We start from the raw sequence: 20,079 nt of genomic DNA, 5'->3' as shown, positions 1-20,079 counted from the left end.
GACTCCTCCGCGGGGTGGGTCAGTCAGGGAGCAAAGTGACCCCAGGACGCGGGTGCGCGCAGCTGCTGCGCGGGGCGCAGGAGGACGAGGGACGGGGCAGCCCCGCCAGCGGCTCCGCGGGGGGGGCGCGGAGGAGGGGAGAGAAGGGGAGGGAAGKGGGGGAAGAGAAAGTTGGGAGGAAATAGCCCAGGAAAAGTGACACTCGCGGAGCCCGCCGGAGCGCGGAGGAAATAAAAGCGGCGGCGGGCAGGAAGTGTGAGGAGGAGGAGGAGGAAGGGGAGAAGAAGGAGGCGGAGGAGGAGGAAAAAGAAGAAGAAGAAACAGCAGCAGCAGCCGCTGCTGCCGCCGCGGCAGAAAAGAAAGCAAAAGCCGCCCGAGGGCTCGGAGCCGCCGGCGCGGCATCCGCGGGGCTGCGCGGCATCCGCGGCCATGGCCCGGGAGAACGGGGACGGCGGCGGCTCCTGGAAGAAGCAGGCGGAGGACATCAAGAAGATCTTCGAGTTCAAGGAGACGCTGGGGACGTAGGTGGCGGGTTTGGCTGCGGGGCCGGTGGCGGGCGCGGGTTCTGTCCCTTCCCCCGGGGCTCCGCGGGTGGGTGCGGGTCTCTGTGCGGGGATTTGCGCACCCGCGGGTGCTGCTCCGCGCCCCGCGTATCCATCCTAGCGAGAAGTCGGAGCGACCTGGGAACACGGAGAAAAATAGAATTGTGGGGCTGGCATCACCCCTCACCCTCCCCCCACCCCCCCAAAAAAGCGATAAAAAGGAAAAACCCCAAGTGTTTTAAAATATTCATAGAACGAGGAGACAGGGGATAGCTTTTTCTTGATAGTGCAACTGTAAATAAACGCGGTCTGACTTGCACGCTTCCCCTAAAGCCGATGGCTGCAGCTATTCGTGGACAGACGAGCAGAAATAATCGGAGTGGATTGGATGTGTTTTAGCTACGATGCTTAACTGTTGTTGGGCTTTATTTGTTTTATTTATAGTGGCGGGGCATAAAGATTAGTAAAACGTTAGGGTTTTTTGTTTTTTGTTTTTTTTTAGAAGGCTGAGAAAAAACACGCACAGATGGTGCAAGGGAGCGGGGTATAGGCTGGTGCCTTTTTGGTTGAGCAAAGAGTTTTATTTTTGTTAAAACTAATTTTCTCACGCAGGATATTATTAAGGTAGGGAGCCGGGAGTGCTTCAGGAGTCTGTTTGGGGGCTGCTGTTTGTGTATACAKTGTAATTAAAGTTGGGTTTGTTTGTGTATACATKGTAATTAAAGTTGGGTTGTATTGGGAGTGCTCCTCGTAGCCGTGTCCCCTCTGTTTTAATTGAAACTTTGAGCGCGCCTCAAAACCAAGTGTTGTTAATCCCGAGTAGTGCTTTTCCTACGCTGCGTGCCTCTTCCAAAACACAGTTGAACAAGTTTTTGACTGTAATATTTGAGTTTCTTTCTGCTTCCAAGGGAGGGCTCCCTATAAACAGAGCATTTGTGGCTCGTGGGCTCGCTGATTTCCTATAAACAGGCTGCGAGTAGGAACCAGGCTGGGCATTTAACATGGAGGTGGGTCACGCAGCTCTGCTGTGATGAGCTTGAAAGCACAGCCCTCAGGAAAACACTGACTWAGTAAATCAAATTAGTGTCTGTCCAGGTCTCTGAAGAAGCAAAATGCAGCGTAAGAGCCGAGTGTTGTGATGTGTTCTTGTCACCTTCATTGAGTTTTTTTGCTGTGAGAATTTCATGCTGGRAGAGACGTGCCCTGCCTGTCACCTTAGGTGTGCAGTTCCCTTCCTGAGCGAAGGGGTGTTGTAGAGGAAAGTTTTAGTGCTCTGGGGTTTGCTGGAGCAGCAGGACAGCTCACTGGGGTTCCCACTGTACAGCTCTGTGTCATCTCCCTGCCTGTGGTGTTGKAGCCACCTGCAAGGGTTAATTTGTGCTGCTGAAGAGGTTCAGGAGGAATTAACGCTGCGGCCTTGATCCGGATCCCGCTGTAGTTAATGGGAGCAGGTGTAGGTCCCAAGGAAGGTAAAGCTGGTCAGAGTTAATAGTTATGCATATTAGCATGGCTGTTACAAATTAAATTCATTAAATATGGCCAATCAGTGTCTCAAACTATTMACCATTGTCTGAGCCTCACCGTTTGGTGAGTCCTTTCTAATGGGAGTGGAAGCTGTGAAGTTTTTAAACGTGACTTAACAGTTTATCTAGAAAGTTTTAGAAAATAAAAATAACTCTATTACAAACCTGGGCCCATAGAAAATAGAGCTGTTTTCTTTTTCAGCCATAGCTGTATTTAGTTATGTATGTATGTGCATTTACCAGCCTACACGTGGGCTGCCTTCTGGTTGTGCATTCCTTAGCTTCCAAGGGCAGGCTGATAATTGGAAGATTTGAATCTGAGTTTTGGTTCTGTCCTTGGCCAYTCACCAGTGCAGCACCTGCAGCTCCTACCAGGTCTGGTGTGACTTACCAGGACATGAAACTTCTGAAAATTTAGGCCATTGCTGTGCAAATCATTAAAGTTGCCTGTTCCATTTTCATTGAAGGCAGTGAAGGTTAGTTCACTGACTTGAGCAGCAGATACACAGGGTCCAGGAGCCCCARTGATGGGAAACATTCTCAATTATTGATAAGAAAGTATTTAAATAGGAATTAAGCTATATAAGTCTAAGTAGCTTTAAAGTATTTGGACCAAAATATTTTCCTCTGGCATTATTTAGGAGCAGGGATGAAATCTTCTCTGATCCCTCCTGAACTGTAATGCTGAACCGTGTTGGACAGCMAACACTTGAGCTCACTGTCTGATAGATTTTCCTCTTGCGTGGAGTGAAACGCTTGACATGTCACATGAAAGGCACTGGATTGTAGTAGCTGTGTTTTGCATTTCTCTGCCATTCCATTTCAGGATGCCAAAGAGCTAAAGGCACTTTTAACAGAAAAACAGCCCTTTTTCATGCAGCTGTCTTAACTCCCTGTGGYAAAATTGGCTACAGAAAGAAAAGCACTAAACCCCCAAATCAGGGAAGAAAGTGAAAAAGGAACTTTAAAAGCATATTTTATTTCATATGCATTGATTTGTGAACGTTAAATCTATGTGCATACCCTATTAATGATTTGTTCTCAGAAAAAAAGCCTTTCATCTGAATAAAAGCTCTTCAGCAGATCTTTTAACACCGGAGAGTTGAAATTTGCTGGAATTATTAAAAAGATCCTAAGCTGGTTAATCATTATATCATTTGGGCTTCAAGGAACCTCTAATGAGCACCCAGCTCTGCCTTCCAGAGCTGGAATGAATTATTTACATGTCCCTGTAAATCATGTCCAGCCACATTGATGGTGAAATTGAATTGGATGTAAGAAAGTAGCCCTTTTCCACTCCAAAAATTGTGTCTTTTGGTGGCTGAGGTCTGTGTTGTTTGCTCTGCTCTGTGCTGTTGGGCAATAATGTTTTTCTGAAGAAGCACCAGCAATGCAGTGGTTGGCTCAGAGGTACCCAAACCTGTATTTCCCCTGTTCTCTATTTATGCAGATATTAAAGTATGCGTGATCTTAATTTGGGGCCGCAGCCTCTCAGGTACTGGAGTGTCAACAAAAGATTTTGGTTAYACTAATTAATATTATTATATTTTATTATACATGAGTATTGATACAGTTTATATATTAATATATTACTGTAGATATGTGATGGTCCTGATCAATTTTTGGGTTGTGCCAGTCCATGTGGAACGATGAACCACACTCCTCATGCACWGGTTCACTGAGTGTCCCTTCCTGAACCTGTTCACTATTGAAATCATTGACAGTGAAATTACAAATCCTGAAAAAGTAGCTAGGAAATAATAATTAAAAAAAAATAAATAAAAAATCATAGCAACAGGCCAGATCTTCAGCTGATGTAATTTAGAGGCCCTTCCAAGTCAAGACAGGTGTGCTTGAGGAAAGGCGAGGATATGAGTAACTGCTTCTCTCTTTAAATTTCTATAAATTCACCAGTTGTAGCTCTACTCAGTTCCCCCTAGAAGACAAATTGAGAGGGGAACTCAGGGCCTGTCTGGATAGGAGGATTTCTGCCCCAGCCCTTGAAAGATGTGAGGTTTCACAATAGCAGGAATCTGATAAGAAGATGAGTGATCACAGAAATACCATTTTTTTCCCTCCATATTTAAAGTATATTATATCCAAGGTATTTTAAACTTCAGATTTTGACATCCAAGAAATAATAAGAAACACCATATCATCCACCAGTCAAAGAGGAAAGTTCCATCACTTKATCTGCCTAATTAGATCAACCCCACATTTCTAAGTTATCTCTCATTAGGCCTTAATGGCATCAGAGTTATGATGAAATTCTAATATTTAGAAAGGCTCAAACTTAGTTACTATGAAAATACCGGTGCTGTCCTTAAAAATGATGTGGTAGATTCCTCAAAGCTTAGAAAGGAAAACAGAGGGAGTTGCATGGTATAGCCATAACATCGTAAGAGCTGGGTGGGAAGACAAATAAGTTTCCAGTGCTTTCCTAAAATACAGTATAGAGTAAACAAATGAGTGGTTTTGTTTTTCTCAGGGGTCTGTGGTAATTTTTGGTTCATCTGTGTCCCTTCAACACTCTTACACCATCTGATGGGCTCCTGGCACTCTCCATGGCTCTGCTCCTCACCAGTACATGCTCATTCGTGCTGTGAAGTGAAGCCACTCCTGGTGCTCCTCTCACATCCCTTTTCTTTCACACACACACAAATTGTCACAAACCCTTGCGTACTGTCTGCTGTGTCCTCTCGTGTCCTTCATGGTGCCTTGCCCTACGTGCAGCCTCACACAGGCCACTGGTGTTTTCCAGGAGCTGATCCAGCCCCTGCTCTGCTCTGGTTTTGGGTGGTCAGACCCTTGTGGGGGCTGTGCCTCGGGCCAGCCTTGGCTCCCAACACATTTTGGTGGTAAGGACAGGTCCTGGCAGAGGCTGCTCTCCAGAGGGGAGGTGCTGGCAGCTACCAGAGSGCTCAAGACCTGTTTGCCTCTGGTCAAAGATCTTCCCTTTTCATCAGCTGGGTGCTTTTGTTGCACCCAACTTGTGTTGGAGTCACACAGCAGATCATCCCTGTTCAGCTGTTTAACTTGAGGCATTGTGCAATTTACTCAGTTTTTCCCTTCTGATTCTGGAAGTTCTTAAGACATAAAGAAATGTGTTGATTTTTGTGTCTCCCTTGGCTCGATGCCCCCTGTGATGATTGAGGGGTTTGTCTGAATTTTGAGTTTCTGCTGACATTACCAGCAATCGCTGCCTCTCTTTTGTGACACCTCAGTGAAGCAGCAGTGGCTCTGTCAGACTTTCATATTTTCCTCAGTTCAGTATTTTCCTTTTTTTGTTTATTTTTTTTTCCCTAAATTAAAGAAACATTTCACCTAAAAATATATATATTCAGGGGAGAAAAAAACCCCGAAGGGCTGAAGTTGAGGTGCATGTTTTCAGGGGAAATGCTGATGAACCACTGGAGCAAGCCATAGGGGCAAGTGGATCTCACCTCCTCTGGGATGATTTTCTGGGAGCTCTGAAAGCTCTCAAGCTTCATGCAGCAGGAAAGTGCCTCTTGTCCATGTTTACAGAGGAAAGTATTTAATGGTCATTTTTGACCTTAAAATCTGGAACCCTGGGAATCTCACTGTCAAACCCACATGGGGTCAGGGATAATTTGTGCTAAGAGCTGCTTCCAGCACTTCTCTAGCATCTGTGGGAAGAGTGAAAGCTGAGGTGCAAATATTAATGTTTAACATAATGGTGTGAAACAACTCAGATGTTTTAGTTTGTACGTTCTATTTAGGGAAAGCAGAAAAACACTGTTAGGTCTCCTTTAGGGTGACACATTTTGCTTTAAACCAAGTAATCCTGTTTTCTATTGCCTGGCATAGGTTGCTATCCAGTGTCTTCTTGAAGGCTTAAAAATAAGGAGTTAGTATCTTTTGATGTAAATTGTCAGTCTTCCTTGAACAGTTACAGAAAATAACAGGTTTGAGAGTTCAACTGGAACTGAAATGGGAAAGAAATCAAAGTAAGGTGGCCAATGGATTTAAATGGTGATGGTGAGGAATGGGAAAAAAATTGGCAGCCATCGGTGGGAATGGATTTTTGACAGCTGTCCAGCTCTGGTTCACAGGTGCATTTTGGAGAGTGCTTTTTTTGGGGCAACAGTGTAGCCTAAATGCCAATTTYCTTTCATCACCTGAAATTAAGATTTCAAAATACTCAGCAACCAAAAGCTTTCAGGTAAATACATAATTCTGGAGATASGCAGGTGCTGTATTGCCAGCTCACATATGTTCTCACGCTTCCTTTGTTAGCCTGCTTTTCTGCTGGTTTTGATGCCTTTCCTCATTTTTTTTCCCTGCCTTCTCTTTTTTCCCTTGGATGTTCTCTTTCAAGTACATCTTGGTGSTGTCTGAGCTCCCTGCTGTCAGAGGATTCCTGCTCCTTGCACGCCTGTGCAGCCAAGGGGGATGTTTGACCAGCAAGGTGACAGTAAGAGATTTGGGTTGGAATAGGGTGGGAATATTTGCTTTTTGCACAGGGCTTAGGAAAATGTGATCCCTGCCTTGGACAAAGCTTAATCTCAGTCCTCAGGGGTTTGGTATAACCAACATCGGTTCCACAGCTACTCTCTGTGTAGGACAAAGCTGAGGGCAAAGCATGCATAAAAATATGGGTGTATTTTGGCAGCCACAGTGCTAGCTGTCACCCCAAAAGCTCCCAACAAGCAAAACCCAGAAGGTGGAGAGGTGGTGGACGGAGCTGAACCCAACTCTTGGGAGCCCTACAGTGATTCTTTAACCAAAAGTCTCTTGTTCCCATCACAGCCACAACACAGTGGGTGTGAGAGCCTTCTTCGCCGCCGCTCCCGCCATCTGGAGCAGCCTGTCTGCTTCCTTCACCCTCCATCTGCTTTCACACAGGAGCTGAAATATCTCTCCATGTATGTTTTCCTTCCTTTTGCCTCTTTTTCTCTCCACCTTGGTTACTGACCTCAGTTATTTTTGTTGTTCTTCACACACTGTTCTCCTGACTACGTGCAGAATATTAGTTGGGGGTTATTTAATCCTTTCAAGCATCCAAGGATACAATTAATGTCGAATAAAGTCGTATTGTTTTGGTTTGCTTGACAATAACAGGCATTTATAATAGGATTCTGAATTTATTGCCAGTAATGGTATTCACTTAACCGGTGACTCACAGTTTATATTCATGATTACTTAATAGGACCTAATTTTCTAGTCATTTCAGATAGCAGGAAAACAAGTTGGAACTCAGTGGTTTCTGTTAGTAAACAGGTAATGAGTGAAAGGAAGGATAAAAAATTCCTCGGGGCAGCGATCTGTCATTTTCATTGGAATTCAAACCACCTTGCATTTCAGTGCTTCTCTGTAAATAATAATTAACAACAATAACAATAATTTGCAAACATATGTGTGTGATTGGGTTGTTGTTGAATGACAAATAGCTGGCTTAGCAATCATAATATTTCTTATTTCTAGCAATCACAGTGTTCCTTAAAACCTTTCTATCAAATCTTAACACCAATATGTTTTTTTATTRTGCGACTTGGCGGTTCCTATAATTTTCTTCTGAGTGTTGTGCCAATCACTTTTGAAAAAGAAGGCTATAAATAACAGATTGTTAATAAACTTTTGAAGGCCCTTTACTGATGTTTCCATGTTGAAAGCTGCATATTGAGTTTTATGYCAGAATTACTCACCAAACAGATTGTATAAGGTTAAATTAAAATAATACTCTTAAGCAGAATTTTTTGGCTGAGTTAAAAAGACTTTTTTTTTTTTTTTTAAACACTGAATGTGCTAAGAAAAAGCTACTGAGAATCTTTGTTTTGGATCTGATCTCTGTGTAGAGCAGCTGAGCGCAGCACTGGGGATCCTCTGTAACAATAGCTCACTGATTTTKCTTGATCTTTTCCTGAGCAATATCATGTGTCACAGTTAAAATATCAACAGTTTTGGACAACTCGACTACATAAGATTAGTTCTTAAAATACCTGTTTTAAGAGTGAAATGGGAAGAAGCACATAAGAGAAAACACACTGGCTTCGATGTATTTAGGATGTATTTTTATTTTTGTTTTGATTTTCTTGTATCTCTAGTTGGAGATAAACCAAACAGTTTCAGTCTTCAGTCTTCTTCTTTCAGTCTTCTTCTTTCAGTCTTCTTACAGTTTCCTCCTTACAGGAGGAGCAAAAAGGAGATGCTTGTAATGTTGCAAATGAACATGAGCAGCAACAGGGTGAAGAATTGTGGTATCTCCCTGCTGGACCCTTCACTTTGCACATTTTTCTGCAGGATTCTTCTTCTTTTCCTGCTCCTAATGCTCCCCCTAATTTAGGTTGTATATTTGAAGGTATGTTCTTTCAAGCCCGAGGACCCAAAAGTTGGGAATTACATCTTGGGCTCAGTTGCCAGAGTGCAGTAGGCCTAGAAGATTCATCCATGGCTGATGGGAGTGGAGTGAGGTCAGGATCCATGGAATTTCTGAGGTCTGGGAGCCTTTAACCTCCTTTTGTTTTGGTGAGGGCTGCTGTGGCAGTTTGGAGAGCAAGGACAGTAATGCATCCCKGCTCATCAGTGGTGGGGTGGAGGTTTGCAGGTCTCCCTGGGAGCTCCAAAGAGAACGTTCCTCAGACACCACAGGTGTTTCCCTAAAGACAGAGCCCAACAAGTGCTGCAGAGTTGTTGCTCTGTTTTAACTGAGCAGGGTGTTTAAAACCTGCCTGACACCCCATGGCACTTGGGAAACRTGGCTGTACCTCTCCCTCAGTGCATCACTGGACACAAATGAAGAAGGACTTCTGTTAGTATAGAATAAAGCAGCACAGCCCCTCCTACTTCAATGTAGAGATTTGCAAAGGCTCCAATGCTGGAGCTTATGTGAGGGCTGGAGATTGGCAAGTGAAATGTGAAGGGTCTGAAATACTTGGKTTTTTTTCCACTCTGCCTTTGACTGGCCTCAGATGAGATCAGGCACTGTTGAGTGAGGGYTGCTGCAAACACCAGAGTAAAAGACTGTTCGTACCCAGGAGAACTCATAATCTAAATAAATGAGACAAAAATGCTAGCACTGTTTTGTTAAAGACAAGCAAGCATGTCACTTGTAAACCCAGAGCYGAGCCTGAATCTTAACTCCAGCCTTATGCAGGGGACTGTCCTGCTTCTTCTAGTAGTGGGCACTGTGTCAGCACTGATGTCCTCAAAACACATTTATTTGTGTGTGATTCACCCGGGGTCATCCCATATCATTCATTTTCACTCGTTCARGTTTGAAGATGCGAAGCGCTGTCTCTGTGCTGTTGGTAACAGCGTGGGCGCTTTATTGCTGTGTTGTTTCAGCTGCTCAGAGGAATCCAGGTCTGCCCAGAGCTATAAAGAGCTGGAACAGTCCAGGCAGTTCTTGGGGCGATGTGGGATAGCTCCCAGCAGGATCCCATCCTCCCAACCCAGCTTAAATAATTCAAAGGACCAGGCTTGAGCCAGGCATGTTTTCCATACAAACTCACCAGCTGCGACCCTGCTGCCCCCACTGTGATGGGCAAGGGCAGAAATGATGGAAATTATTGGATGAAAAACTGTGAAAAAAACCCAAAATTACATAGAAAAACCAAACAACACAAAAGAGAGCTGAAGGGAGAAGAGTGCATTTAGAGGATTTGCAGCCACRTGGAAAACTCCTCTGGGGAAGGCACAGCTTGCCAATCAAATTCAGCCATAACTGAGAGAGATTGCTGGAGCATCCCTGAATAATCCTTCACTGTGRTATTGAGCTGGCTTGGAGATCTCCTCCCACTGCTCACTCTTGCCTTCTCCWGCCCCTCAGTGTGAGTAATTCAGCACAAGGTGCCCAGCCATGAGGCCCTGTGGTGTTTTGGAAATTTCAGGCACAGCAAGGTGTTTGGTGTGTGCTGTCAGTGGCACGAGACACTGTGAGCGCATTAAACTTGATTCGTGCTCCCTACMCTGTTTTCCTGACTAACACCTGAACAAATTCAAAGGCTTTGTCCTTTACTTTGGAACTTTTTGTAGCTGCAGCCTGAGATATCTTAAGGACTATCTAAAGCTCTGGGATCAGCATCAGCCTCACACCTCTGCTTTAATGGGAGTTCTTGCCGCAGGGGTGTAATTAATTTGTTCAAGTCTTTTTGAGGGGAAAATCTGACACTGTTAAGCTTTTCCATGGGCTGATGATGAGCATCACAAAAACACCACCTCCTTCTCTGGGTGCAAGCCATGGTGTTTTGAGACACCTTCTCTAGCATAATTACATAGCAACCTGMATATTGCAAAGCAAACAAGCTCTCCCGCCCAAAATAAAACACTCTCAAATGTAAAAAAAGGCACCACAAAACAGCACAAATCCCTCTTATTTTTTTCAAGGGAGAGAAGAGTGGGGCAAACAACACGCAGCTTGTTAGCCAAGTTGCTTGAAGAACCATGAGAAGATGCTTAGATTAAAAGATTAATGGAGCAGAAAAATAGTGTGACTCGTTTTGGCCTAATGACCCAGGCACTGGACCACAAGAGGAATCATTTAGAAGGAAGGGAAATGTCTCTCATCACAGGTTTGACTTATGCCTTTTAGAAAGGAGGAGGCCATATATTTAGGTGTCARGGGGGAATGTACCAAGAAATGAGCTGAAAAAAAATTATTCTCAAAAGAAYGTAGACACAGGGCATAGAGGTACTGCAGGCTGCAGGGAGACTTCTGCTCTTGGGCATRTTGAGGTGTATCTGGAGTAATTTTGCTGACTGATTTTCCTGTCCATAGCCTTGTAATTTATGCAATAGACATAAATTTTATGCTCTTAAGAGAGAGACCCTGGGAAAAAAAATAATCTTGCAGAGCTTTGTAGCCAAGTCCTTTGAATGAGTGTCTGTGATGAATCTTGTATTTTTAATGGAAAGCAATGAAAGTGATTCAAGGATTCCTGAGTGACAGCTGAGAAAATTTGTGTCCAGAAAGCAAATGTGTGCCCTTTTGCTACTGTTGAAAGGGAACATAGCAGACACTAAAGCTGAGAATGTGCTCGTTCTGCAGGTGAGGGGAGCTGCACTGGGAAAAGATAAAAGGAGAGGTCTGGGGCAGAGCAGAGAAATGGGATTCAGCTGCAGCTTAATTGACTCGAGAGASTTTTAAGTCCCTCTTCTTGTTTGTGAGCTGCAAAAATTCATGGACATGGGACTTTTGGACAGGACAGCTTGTACTGTACCAGAAYACTTCCATCATTTTCAGCTGATGACCACTAAAATGAGCGACAGCTTCAGTGCCAGTGTTTGCCCTGGAGGCTGTGTGATGTTGTGACATCTTTGTGTGGCGTTGCCATGTGCTTGTGAGGAAGGTGGAGGAGCCCTCTATGCATATAAGTAGATATAGTGTCTATGTATGTGTGTGTGTATATGTATAAATACATATATATAATATATATATATATAAAATATATTTCAATGTATGTAAACCCACACATGAAAAACTCTGTTTATATAGTGATATATGGAGATTTACAGCCATACATGACACTGGTTACTGGCCAAACAGCGTGTTGTTTGGCTTCATTGATGAATGCACAGAGAATGACTTGTGCTGTTTGGTAAAAGCTGTTTAAGGGCATGGTGAACGTTGTTAATTTGTTTTGTAATTTGAATTTCTCTTCTTGTTTGGGTTCCCCTTAGGGGAAGGCAGGAATTGTGTGTTGCCCCTGTGCTCAATTAGCTAATGGGGCTGAACTCAGACAGATAAAAAGAGCACAATGGTCCTTCCCTCTCCTCCTGTCCTTCCTCTCCACGTTACCCCTGCTACACCAAATCCCTGCTGTCCATCCCCTGTGTAAATCCTGCACAGAGTCCTTGGTAGGGTGCAGTGCCAGGGTCACATCCTGCAGATGTGCACAGCTGGGTGACACCACTGGAAGACAGCAAAGYATCTCCTTTGGATCAGTTAAGGGCTTTATTTGTTTAGATAAAGCACCCTTCCCATGGGGGAAATAAAGGTGGTGCAGAGCAGATGGAATCTCTGAACTTTTTTGGGTGCAAAGTGTTTGGACCAGAATAAGCAGAGGGTGAATGAACCAACATTGTGCTTGGAGGTCTGTCTCAGGTAGCCTGTGAGGGATTCCTCTCCACAAATGAGGTGGTTGAAGTCTCTTCACAGTCCACATTTAACTCCAGCGTGCAACTATTTGTTGCCTTCTGCTGCTGCACAGTCATGGCTTGCAAATTTGTGCTGATTAAAACCCCGCTGTGCAGTTGTTGTGGCAGTGAGTTCATTAATTTCTGCAGTCCAATCCCTTTTCTGCTGTTGTTTAAACAGCACCTCAATGGACCTAACAGTGGCTTAGATATTTTCATACTTTGACACCAAGGTAAAATATGGAAGGTGAGGAGATTGGTTGTAAAAATATCAGTTTTGGCTTTTCAGGGTGCCCATAAAATGTGTACTTAGAGGTCTCCTTGTGTGTTGGCTTTGTGGTCTRAGTAGCTCTTCCTGAAGTCAGAAGGCGGCACAGAAAAGCTCAACAGGTTCTCTCACTTTCTCTTAAACAATTTGTAGCATTTCAAAGTTACTGTAAAATTCTGCCTCTGATTTCCACAGGTTGGAGGTTTTCCTGTGGGAGCCAAGAGAATCCCCCACTACTCAGCAGCAGGCTGCAGTGGCAGCGTTTTACGCTCCTTGCGCTCAGGTTTCAAACATCATTATAAAGTTACAAGGCTGTGAAGGAACAGGTTGCAATTCCACGACAGAAGARGAAGGGGCTGAACACATCCCACAGGACAGTTCCCATCTTCTGCCCGCTCAGCYGTTTGCAGGGACGTGCTGTGAATTTATTTAATGAAACGATGCAGGTTAAAAATAGTTCTCTAAAAAGGAGGTGGGGGGAAGGGCAGAAGTACAAAGTACAAGAAGTTTTATTTCTTTTCATTCCATAGATGCTATAAATCAACAGAGAAGTCAGTAGCAGGTTTTTTTCCCCTTCTGTGCTGCATTGTTAAAAAATCATCAGGCACTACACTGAAATGGTTTGCTAGGGCCACTTTGCCAGGAAGAATTTCTGTCTGAGAACAATAAAAAATTAGTAGATGCCAGGTTGAGTTCGTGTGTCAGTGGTTACTGAATTCAACTTCAGCGCTGTAAATGGAACAAATCATCATTTCTTAATGAGATATATGAGAACAAAGAATCACAATGCTTGAATAATCTGTCACATCTCTATCAGTGCCGCTTAAGCAATTACTCAGTTTGTTCAGTGGTTCGACAGGTAACATGACAAAAATCAATTTACAAAGCAGATTAAATGTAAATAGGCAGTGCTTTTTTTCTTTTTCCCCCCCAGGAATGCCATCCATTCCTACAGCCTTGTGTTTTTTATCCTTACAATCCTTAYCCAGTCATCTGTTTTCAGTGGTGCTGCTTGGATGAAGTGCTACATGGCCCACAGTGACATTATTCRCCAGATCATTTGTCTTTAATCCATCTCTGGTCTAATGAGACTGTCGTCTGGGCCTCAGTAAAAATGAATGATGCATTGCTCTGATGTACAGTGTAAGTGTGTTTTTCACTGCTGAGGCTCCTTTCCAGGGTCCTTAAGGAAACCCATCTCTCAGCCCTCATTAACACTTAATGTAAATATTTCTGAATATTTCATTCATTTGGCAGCTTGTTATGAGTTCCATAGGACCTAAATAACAACCTGTGCACATGGAGTTGGTACCATCATCTATTTTTTTTTAATTTTTATTTTAATACCCGAGCTTTCATCGTGTTGCAGCGGGCTGGGACTGGGATGGTCCCACCCCTGTTTGGAGTGTGGGAATCTGCAGCAAACACTGATAACAGCAAACTATCACAATGGACACCAAATGCCATCTTCAGCAGCAGGTGTTCACTGGTGTTACCCTTTTCTTCCTTAAATGAGTCCTTGATGCTTTGAATGAAGCTGTGGCGCAGAAGAGATCGGATTTTTTTCCATCCTATGAAATGTTTCACCTCTTGTCTTCTCCATGGGGAACGCACAGTTTTCTGTTCCCTGCCCAGATAACTCCTGAATTGCCTCAGTCAGTTTGTGTTTTATAAAGTCTACAAGATGCCGTTGACATAGCTGGCTGTGTCTCTCATCCTGCCTCTTGAATTTTCTCTGGGCTCTCAGCAGAGATGTCATAACAACTTTTAGGGAACTGAGAGCACTTTTCATTTCAGTCAAGGTGACAGGATTCCAAGAAGCCTTTTAAATATACCAGAGGATTGTGCTATGGGAGAGAATAGTATTTCTTAACTTATCCTTGCCGTGTGACTCCTATTACTATAATTTTTGAGTAAATCATGTCCTTATAAAATCTGTAATACCAAAAACTCGTATGCTTACATTTTGCTACATTTATGCATGACATTTATGTGGACTCCCAGTATCTGGTTATTCAGTCTCTGCCCAACATCTTGTATTTTGTGGTGACTGTTGAGGAATCTGAATATGTCTGGTATTTCCTTATCTTTTATTGGTGTTGCTGTAGCATTTAGATCGTGGTTTGTTGGCTAACTGTCAAATACTCATGGCTTCACTGAGAAACAGATGTACAGGTCTACACTTCGTTTTTGTAGCTGCTCTTTTGACATATTGTAAATGTCCTTAATTGATTTTGTTCAGGATAATACCATCTGCTGGCATCTGTTTCTGCTGTGGCTCGTGCTGAATACTTGTGTGCATCGTGGTCTATAAGGACAAATTACAGAGTGTCAAGGAGGTATTTTGTCCATTTTGTTAAAATAAATGAAAGCAGAATTAGAACATTGGGCAACCTAATGGCTACATAATCTAATATCTAGATCTTTTTATAAGCATCTTTCAGGCAAAAACAGGGCCCTCTGTCCAAGTTGGGCTCTTTTCATGTATTGTTGGCATGCCTGCAAATATATCAGAATTTACAGATTGGGAGAAAAGGAGTCTTTGGGTTTGTATTTGGCTCCCACTTGAATATGRAGGGAAGTGGAATAAACTTCTAGATCTCCCTGAAGCATTTACACAGAATCCTGTCTAACAAATTAGTCAAAATATGCCATGCTAAGATATTACTTATTTATCTGAAAGGCTGATGGTCKTCTTGTAAGCCTTTAACATAGCTAGTTATGTTCTGATATGAAGATTTTGGTGGCAAAAGCAATCCTGAATATGCACTTAGGTGAGAATTCTGCTGAGGATACAACTAGGAAAATACTGAATGCTGTCTCCTGAGAGTCCAGAGCAAAATCCTTTTTGCATAGCCCACTGTCCTGTTGGATTTAGCCCTCCATATTCCATCCACTCTGTCCTTCTTAGTAGATAGAATCAGTATTTATGGTGGATTTTGTTGCAGTTGCCATATCTGTGTCTGAACTGTGAATTGCAATAGAAATTCCATTTCCTGGCACTCCCYGTCTCTGCTCACGACAAATGCAGGCAAGCATCAAAAATTATATAGGTCAGGATTGTACCTCTAGTGGCCTAACTCTGCTCCCAATAAAAGTAGTGAGAGCTGGCCTTTGATGTCAATGAGACAGCATTTATCCAGTTTTGAGTTGCTTATGACCCCATTACCTCTGCACACCACACACATGCAGTGGTGACAGGGAGAAGCAAGATCATGCAGAGAATGAGARTCCTCTGAAGACAGGGAGAGGTGTGTCCTCAGGGTTTCAATAGAAGTGGGTCACCAGTCTGAAATACCTGTGTCCCAGCRGAGCTGGATTGTCCTTGAGCTAGAGTAGTCTCTGCTTCATACAAAAAAAAGGCAGGATTAGGGTGAAAACTGAATTATGGAACCTTCATGGCTGTGCGTGTGTATACAGCTCACGTGAAAGCAAAAGCAGATTCTCCTTTTACTTTGCCAGTCACTGACCCAGTGTCCCAGCCTTTGCTGTTCTTCCACTATTGGTATCTGCAGGACTGGTGCTCCCATGCTGGTACCTGCTGGAATCAGACTTTGTGAAGTCATGAGCTTTGGAGATGATGTGGAGTAATGGAGATGTGTATTGGGTTGAAGAGCACCAGGTAACAATTTGGGAGACTTGGGTTTTGTTTTCTGGCTGTGGCATTTTTTTTATGACCTTGGAGAATTTGCAGCACCTCACCAGCCTGGTTTCCCCATCTGTCRAACAGTTCCCGACCTACTTTGTAACTCACTTTGGATCTAACTCATTAAAGCTTGCTATGTGAGATGTTCAGAGTGTACTGTGCAAGGTGTTGTTTTTGTCATGGTAAAGTGGTGAGAACCTCCCCTGTTGTATCAAAGTATGTTGGGAACTCAGCTGCAATGCTYGTGTTTGCAGACAATGCATTGTGGGGAACAAAAAGCCAGAATCTGATCCCTTTCCTGAAAATGCCACTCCAAAAAGAGGTGGACAGCCCCACCTCTGAAACACTAGAAATGGGACAAGAAAGTAAACCCAATTGRAATCCATTTTGTTTTCTGAAAATGTTCCTGTCTTCCAGTGTGCTGGAAACACCAGCAAGGCAGAAAGACCTTCCAGAAATGTYTCTGAGCACTCAGCACCAGCCAGTGATGGGCTTTCCAGGTTCATCAGTGGAGGGACATTAAGGAGACAACTGTAAGAAACTGTGARGCAATTTTCCCCTGCTGTGCAGTCTGTGTTATAAGTGGGAGTCAGAAAATAGCAGCCTTTTTAGCATCATGCTGCCAACAGAGTGGGATTTGCAGGGCAGGATAAGGATTTGTGCTGCCCTGAAGAGCCCTCCAATGATAAGACAATGTGGTTTTGCCTTGAAGACACATCTGTAGCATTAGTGATGTGATATCTGTTAATTATATTTTTTAACATCTCACAATGTTTGTGGCTCTTTAAAATCAGTTCAGTAACTAAAGCCAGCACAGTGAGTGGCTGTAGTGTCCCTGAAGTGATAAGCTTTTTGAAATACCTTAGAAAAAAAAATAAAAGAAAGCAGTTGGAGAAATGTCTTCATTTCTGTGTCTTCTTGAGGGAAAAAATTGTACCTGTGAGATGCAAGAGGAATAGAGCTGTGTTTCCAGTCACTGCAGCACTACTGTTTTAAAAAGCTTTTTTGTAGGCACACTGCATTCAGGTTTTTTCTCTGATTGTGGAAAAAACTAAAGTTCATGCATAAATTGGCATGCAGGCTYTCATTTAAGCTCTGTGGTTTAGATGTGCTGGTGAAGGCTGCTGYTGTAGAGCATTTGGCATTCATCAGAAAAATCTCCAAGTCTAAACAGTTTTATTATGCAGAGTTATATAGTTGGAAAGTAAAACACTCTGTCTTTTTCTACTTTGATGAACCAGGCCACATGATGGATGTCCCATCAAATGTCTCATAAACCTGCAGAGAAGGTGAATGCCTGTAGGTCTCATTGTTCAACCTATGGCTGCTCTAAGCCCTAAGGGAAAATGATGCTTAGTTGGGCTGTGGGTAGGAGAACAGCTGTACTCAAGAAACCATGTGGGTTCTCAAATAATGTGCTAGAAAACCATTGGCATCTTCATGAATTAGAGTCCAAATATCTGGATATTTCCATTCAGATTTTATTAGCGCAGCTTTATACTTCTTACAAGACACTCCTGCTGACAAAGTTTGCAGTGTCTGCACTTCACATGTGTAGAGAYTTTCCTGAAGCAAATTTTCCTTAGTGACTTAGGGAAATTCATAGTTCACTAAAACATTTATTAGAGCTTCACCCTGTTTGGTATGTTGTATCATTCATATTGCCATGTGTTCACTCTGAARTCATATTAGAGGTGTGAAGTCAAAGGGACTTCAGCAGGAGCCAAAATATTAAGCCCTTAATGTCTTTTGTACTAGGTGTGGACTGCTGAGAGGTGACCAAGAAGGGTTCTCATGAGTCACTGTCCTCTCATTTCTGTACATTTCTACATAGTGCAAGGGACCACATTTGCTAATCCCACCAAGAGCTCATTGCAGCAGCCAAAAGAAAGCCCTTGGTTTTGGGAGGGAGACCTGTCTACCCACTGCAGCTGAGTGGGGTGGGAGCTGTGGGTCAGACCTCAGCCCTTCTGGAGCACTGATGGCAGCAGGAATCTGATGCCAGTGGGAGTCACCACCCAGATGGGGCAGCCTGAGCTGGGCAGAAGCCTCAGCTGGTGGGATCCTGGCCATGGTGTCCTGCACCCACCCAGCCCCACCACAGCCAGGACTTCTTACAGCCCTGCTAAACCTGATTTGTAAAACATCCCCGCAGGAGTATCTTGGCAGGGTGAGAGGGAAAAAGCCATTTAGCTCAGCACACTGCTGGTGCACCATAAATATTTTTCTCCATTCCATAAAAACTGCAATAAGGGAACAGCAGCCTTCATGAAATGCCCTTTAAAATGCAGTAAGAAAACTCAATATATGAATAGGGTCCTATTTATTCAACCAAACCATTAAAACAAGCTCTGAGTGCTTAGAAAAGTAACTTTCTCCATCRCAGGCAAAGGAATTGTGTTGTTTTTTATTTTGGATAGCTTCAGTTTTTCTGGGACAAGGACTGTAGCAGAAAGAATGACCCAAGGCAATGATTTGGGCCTTGAACAAAATCAATTTCTTGCATGTAATTTGGGTTTGTTCACCTCTGAGGCCGTGCTTTATGTGGACAGTATAAAACTTGGCAGTCTTTCAAAGCCTTGAAGGAAATACAAGAAAGGATTCATTATCCCTTCACCTTGTGCATTGCAGGATCTGCAGAGATTGTGGGAAGTRCTGGTCTTTCCCAGGAATTACCACTTCCTATAGAGGCAGTAAAGAGGCTGGGTGGGATTCACTGCCYCTGCAGGGGTTGGGTGCATTTGCCCAAATTTAGGAATTCATTTGTTGATTCATTTGGAAGTCATTTGTTGTGGCAGTCTGGCTTGTGCAGAATTGGGTCCCAGGGATGGSTTGGGTAGAGCAGTTTCTTCTTTCTTGGTTGGATCCAGTTCTTTTACTGCATGTAAGATCTTCCATTAAATAATGTTGAGAAGTCAAAATTCTTTTGCTTAGGTCTAATTTTGTTCTCTCCACTTGTGGTTTYGTGTGCCAGATTTTAAATTACCTTTGGAAACTTAAGGCAACCTTTGTCAGCCTTCTAAGGTGGCAGTGGCAYTGTTTTCTCTGCCTGATTTTGGCACAAATTTTAATATTGGTCATTTATAAATGAGCTCTTCCAAAAAGATAATAAAACACACTTGTACCACTTGAACCCATTTGTACCACTTGGATTCCATTGTGAGAATTTCATATTGGGTTTGTAACCTGGAACAYKTGTGATCCRCTGGTTCTGRAAAAGCAGCACCCMCAGTGATTAAACATTAACTACCTTYGCTTGGAAAGAGCTGTCATCRTTACTCTTTGCACTTGTGAGATACTTTTTTTTGTATGGATACTGATTGTAAGCTTTTAAARCACTTGCCTGCTCTTTATCTCAGCTGGTATTTACACTGAAAGGCGATTTGAATCCTGCAATTTCCCGTCTGTGCGGCCGCTCTGCTTGAAATTACTTCTGGGTCATTACGCAAAAAACGTGAATTTTTTATGCTTCTGTGTATGTGGGTGATGGAAGAGACTGTTTTCTGCCTTCAGATGGTAAAATCAGCAAGATCACAGACTCAGCTGGCCCTTCACAACATCGGATGGGTGTTTCTTTAGGGAAATGTGCTTTGYTGGTGGCAGCATAGGTGGGTGGAAAATGGAAACTCCAGCTCCATAGTTGGGCATGCCTCAGTCCCATTTTTTCTGGACCCTTCTCCAACTGGCAAAATCTTCCTGYCTGTGCAGTGAGAGAATGGTCAAACACAGGAGCAATGGGGCTGGTTTTGGTCACTCGGTGCCCCATTGGGTTTGAAGTTGTGTTATTGTTTGTCCTTTCCTGCGTGAAGCCTCACTGCACCAGTGTTATGCTGTGTGGGGTTTGTGGAGGTTGGGGGCCAGAGGGTGAGAACACACACGAATTGGAAAAACTAACCTCAAATCCCCCAAATCTAGCCAAATAAAATTGGAGGGGGATAGGAGGATAGGAGTGTGAGTCATGGGTGGATGGGCTGACTTTAAAATGCTTTGTAGGTGGTTTTAAAG

At 43.4% G+C, this 20,079-nt stretch overlaps 1 protein-coding gene across 1 annotated transcript in view; it reads left to right on the top strand.

The window, feature by feature from the left end:
• Window positions 1-166: 166 nt before the first annotated feature.
• Window positions 167-20,079, top strand: part of CAMK1D (calcium/calmodulin dependent protein kinase ID) — a 203,309-nt gene continuing 183,396 nt past the window's right edge. Inside the window, exon 1 of the mRNA XM_057366458.1 lies at window positions 167-521. Coding sequence (XP_057222441.1) covers window positions 430-521 — 92 coding nt within the window. The 5' untranslated portion in view covers window positions 167-429. The remainder of the gene's footprint in view (window positions 522-20,079) is intronic.

Source organism: Malurus melanocephalus, unplaced genomic scaffold (genome assembly GCF_030028575.1).
Source record: "Malurus melanocephalus ecotype Western Australia unplaced genomic scaffold, MMel_1.1 scaffold_65, whole genome shotgun sequence".
In the NCBI taxonomy this organism is placed as follows: domain Eukaryota; kingdom Metazoa; phylum Chordata; class Aves; order Passeriformes; family Maluridae; genus Malurus; species Malurus melanocephalus.
Note: the sequence above shows the minus strand (reverse complement) of the source record. Positions and strands in the feature narration are given on the sequence as shown.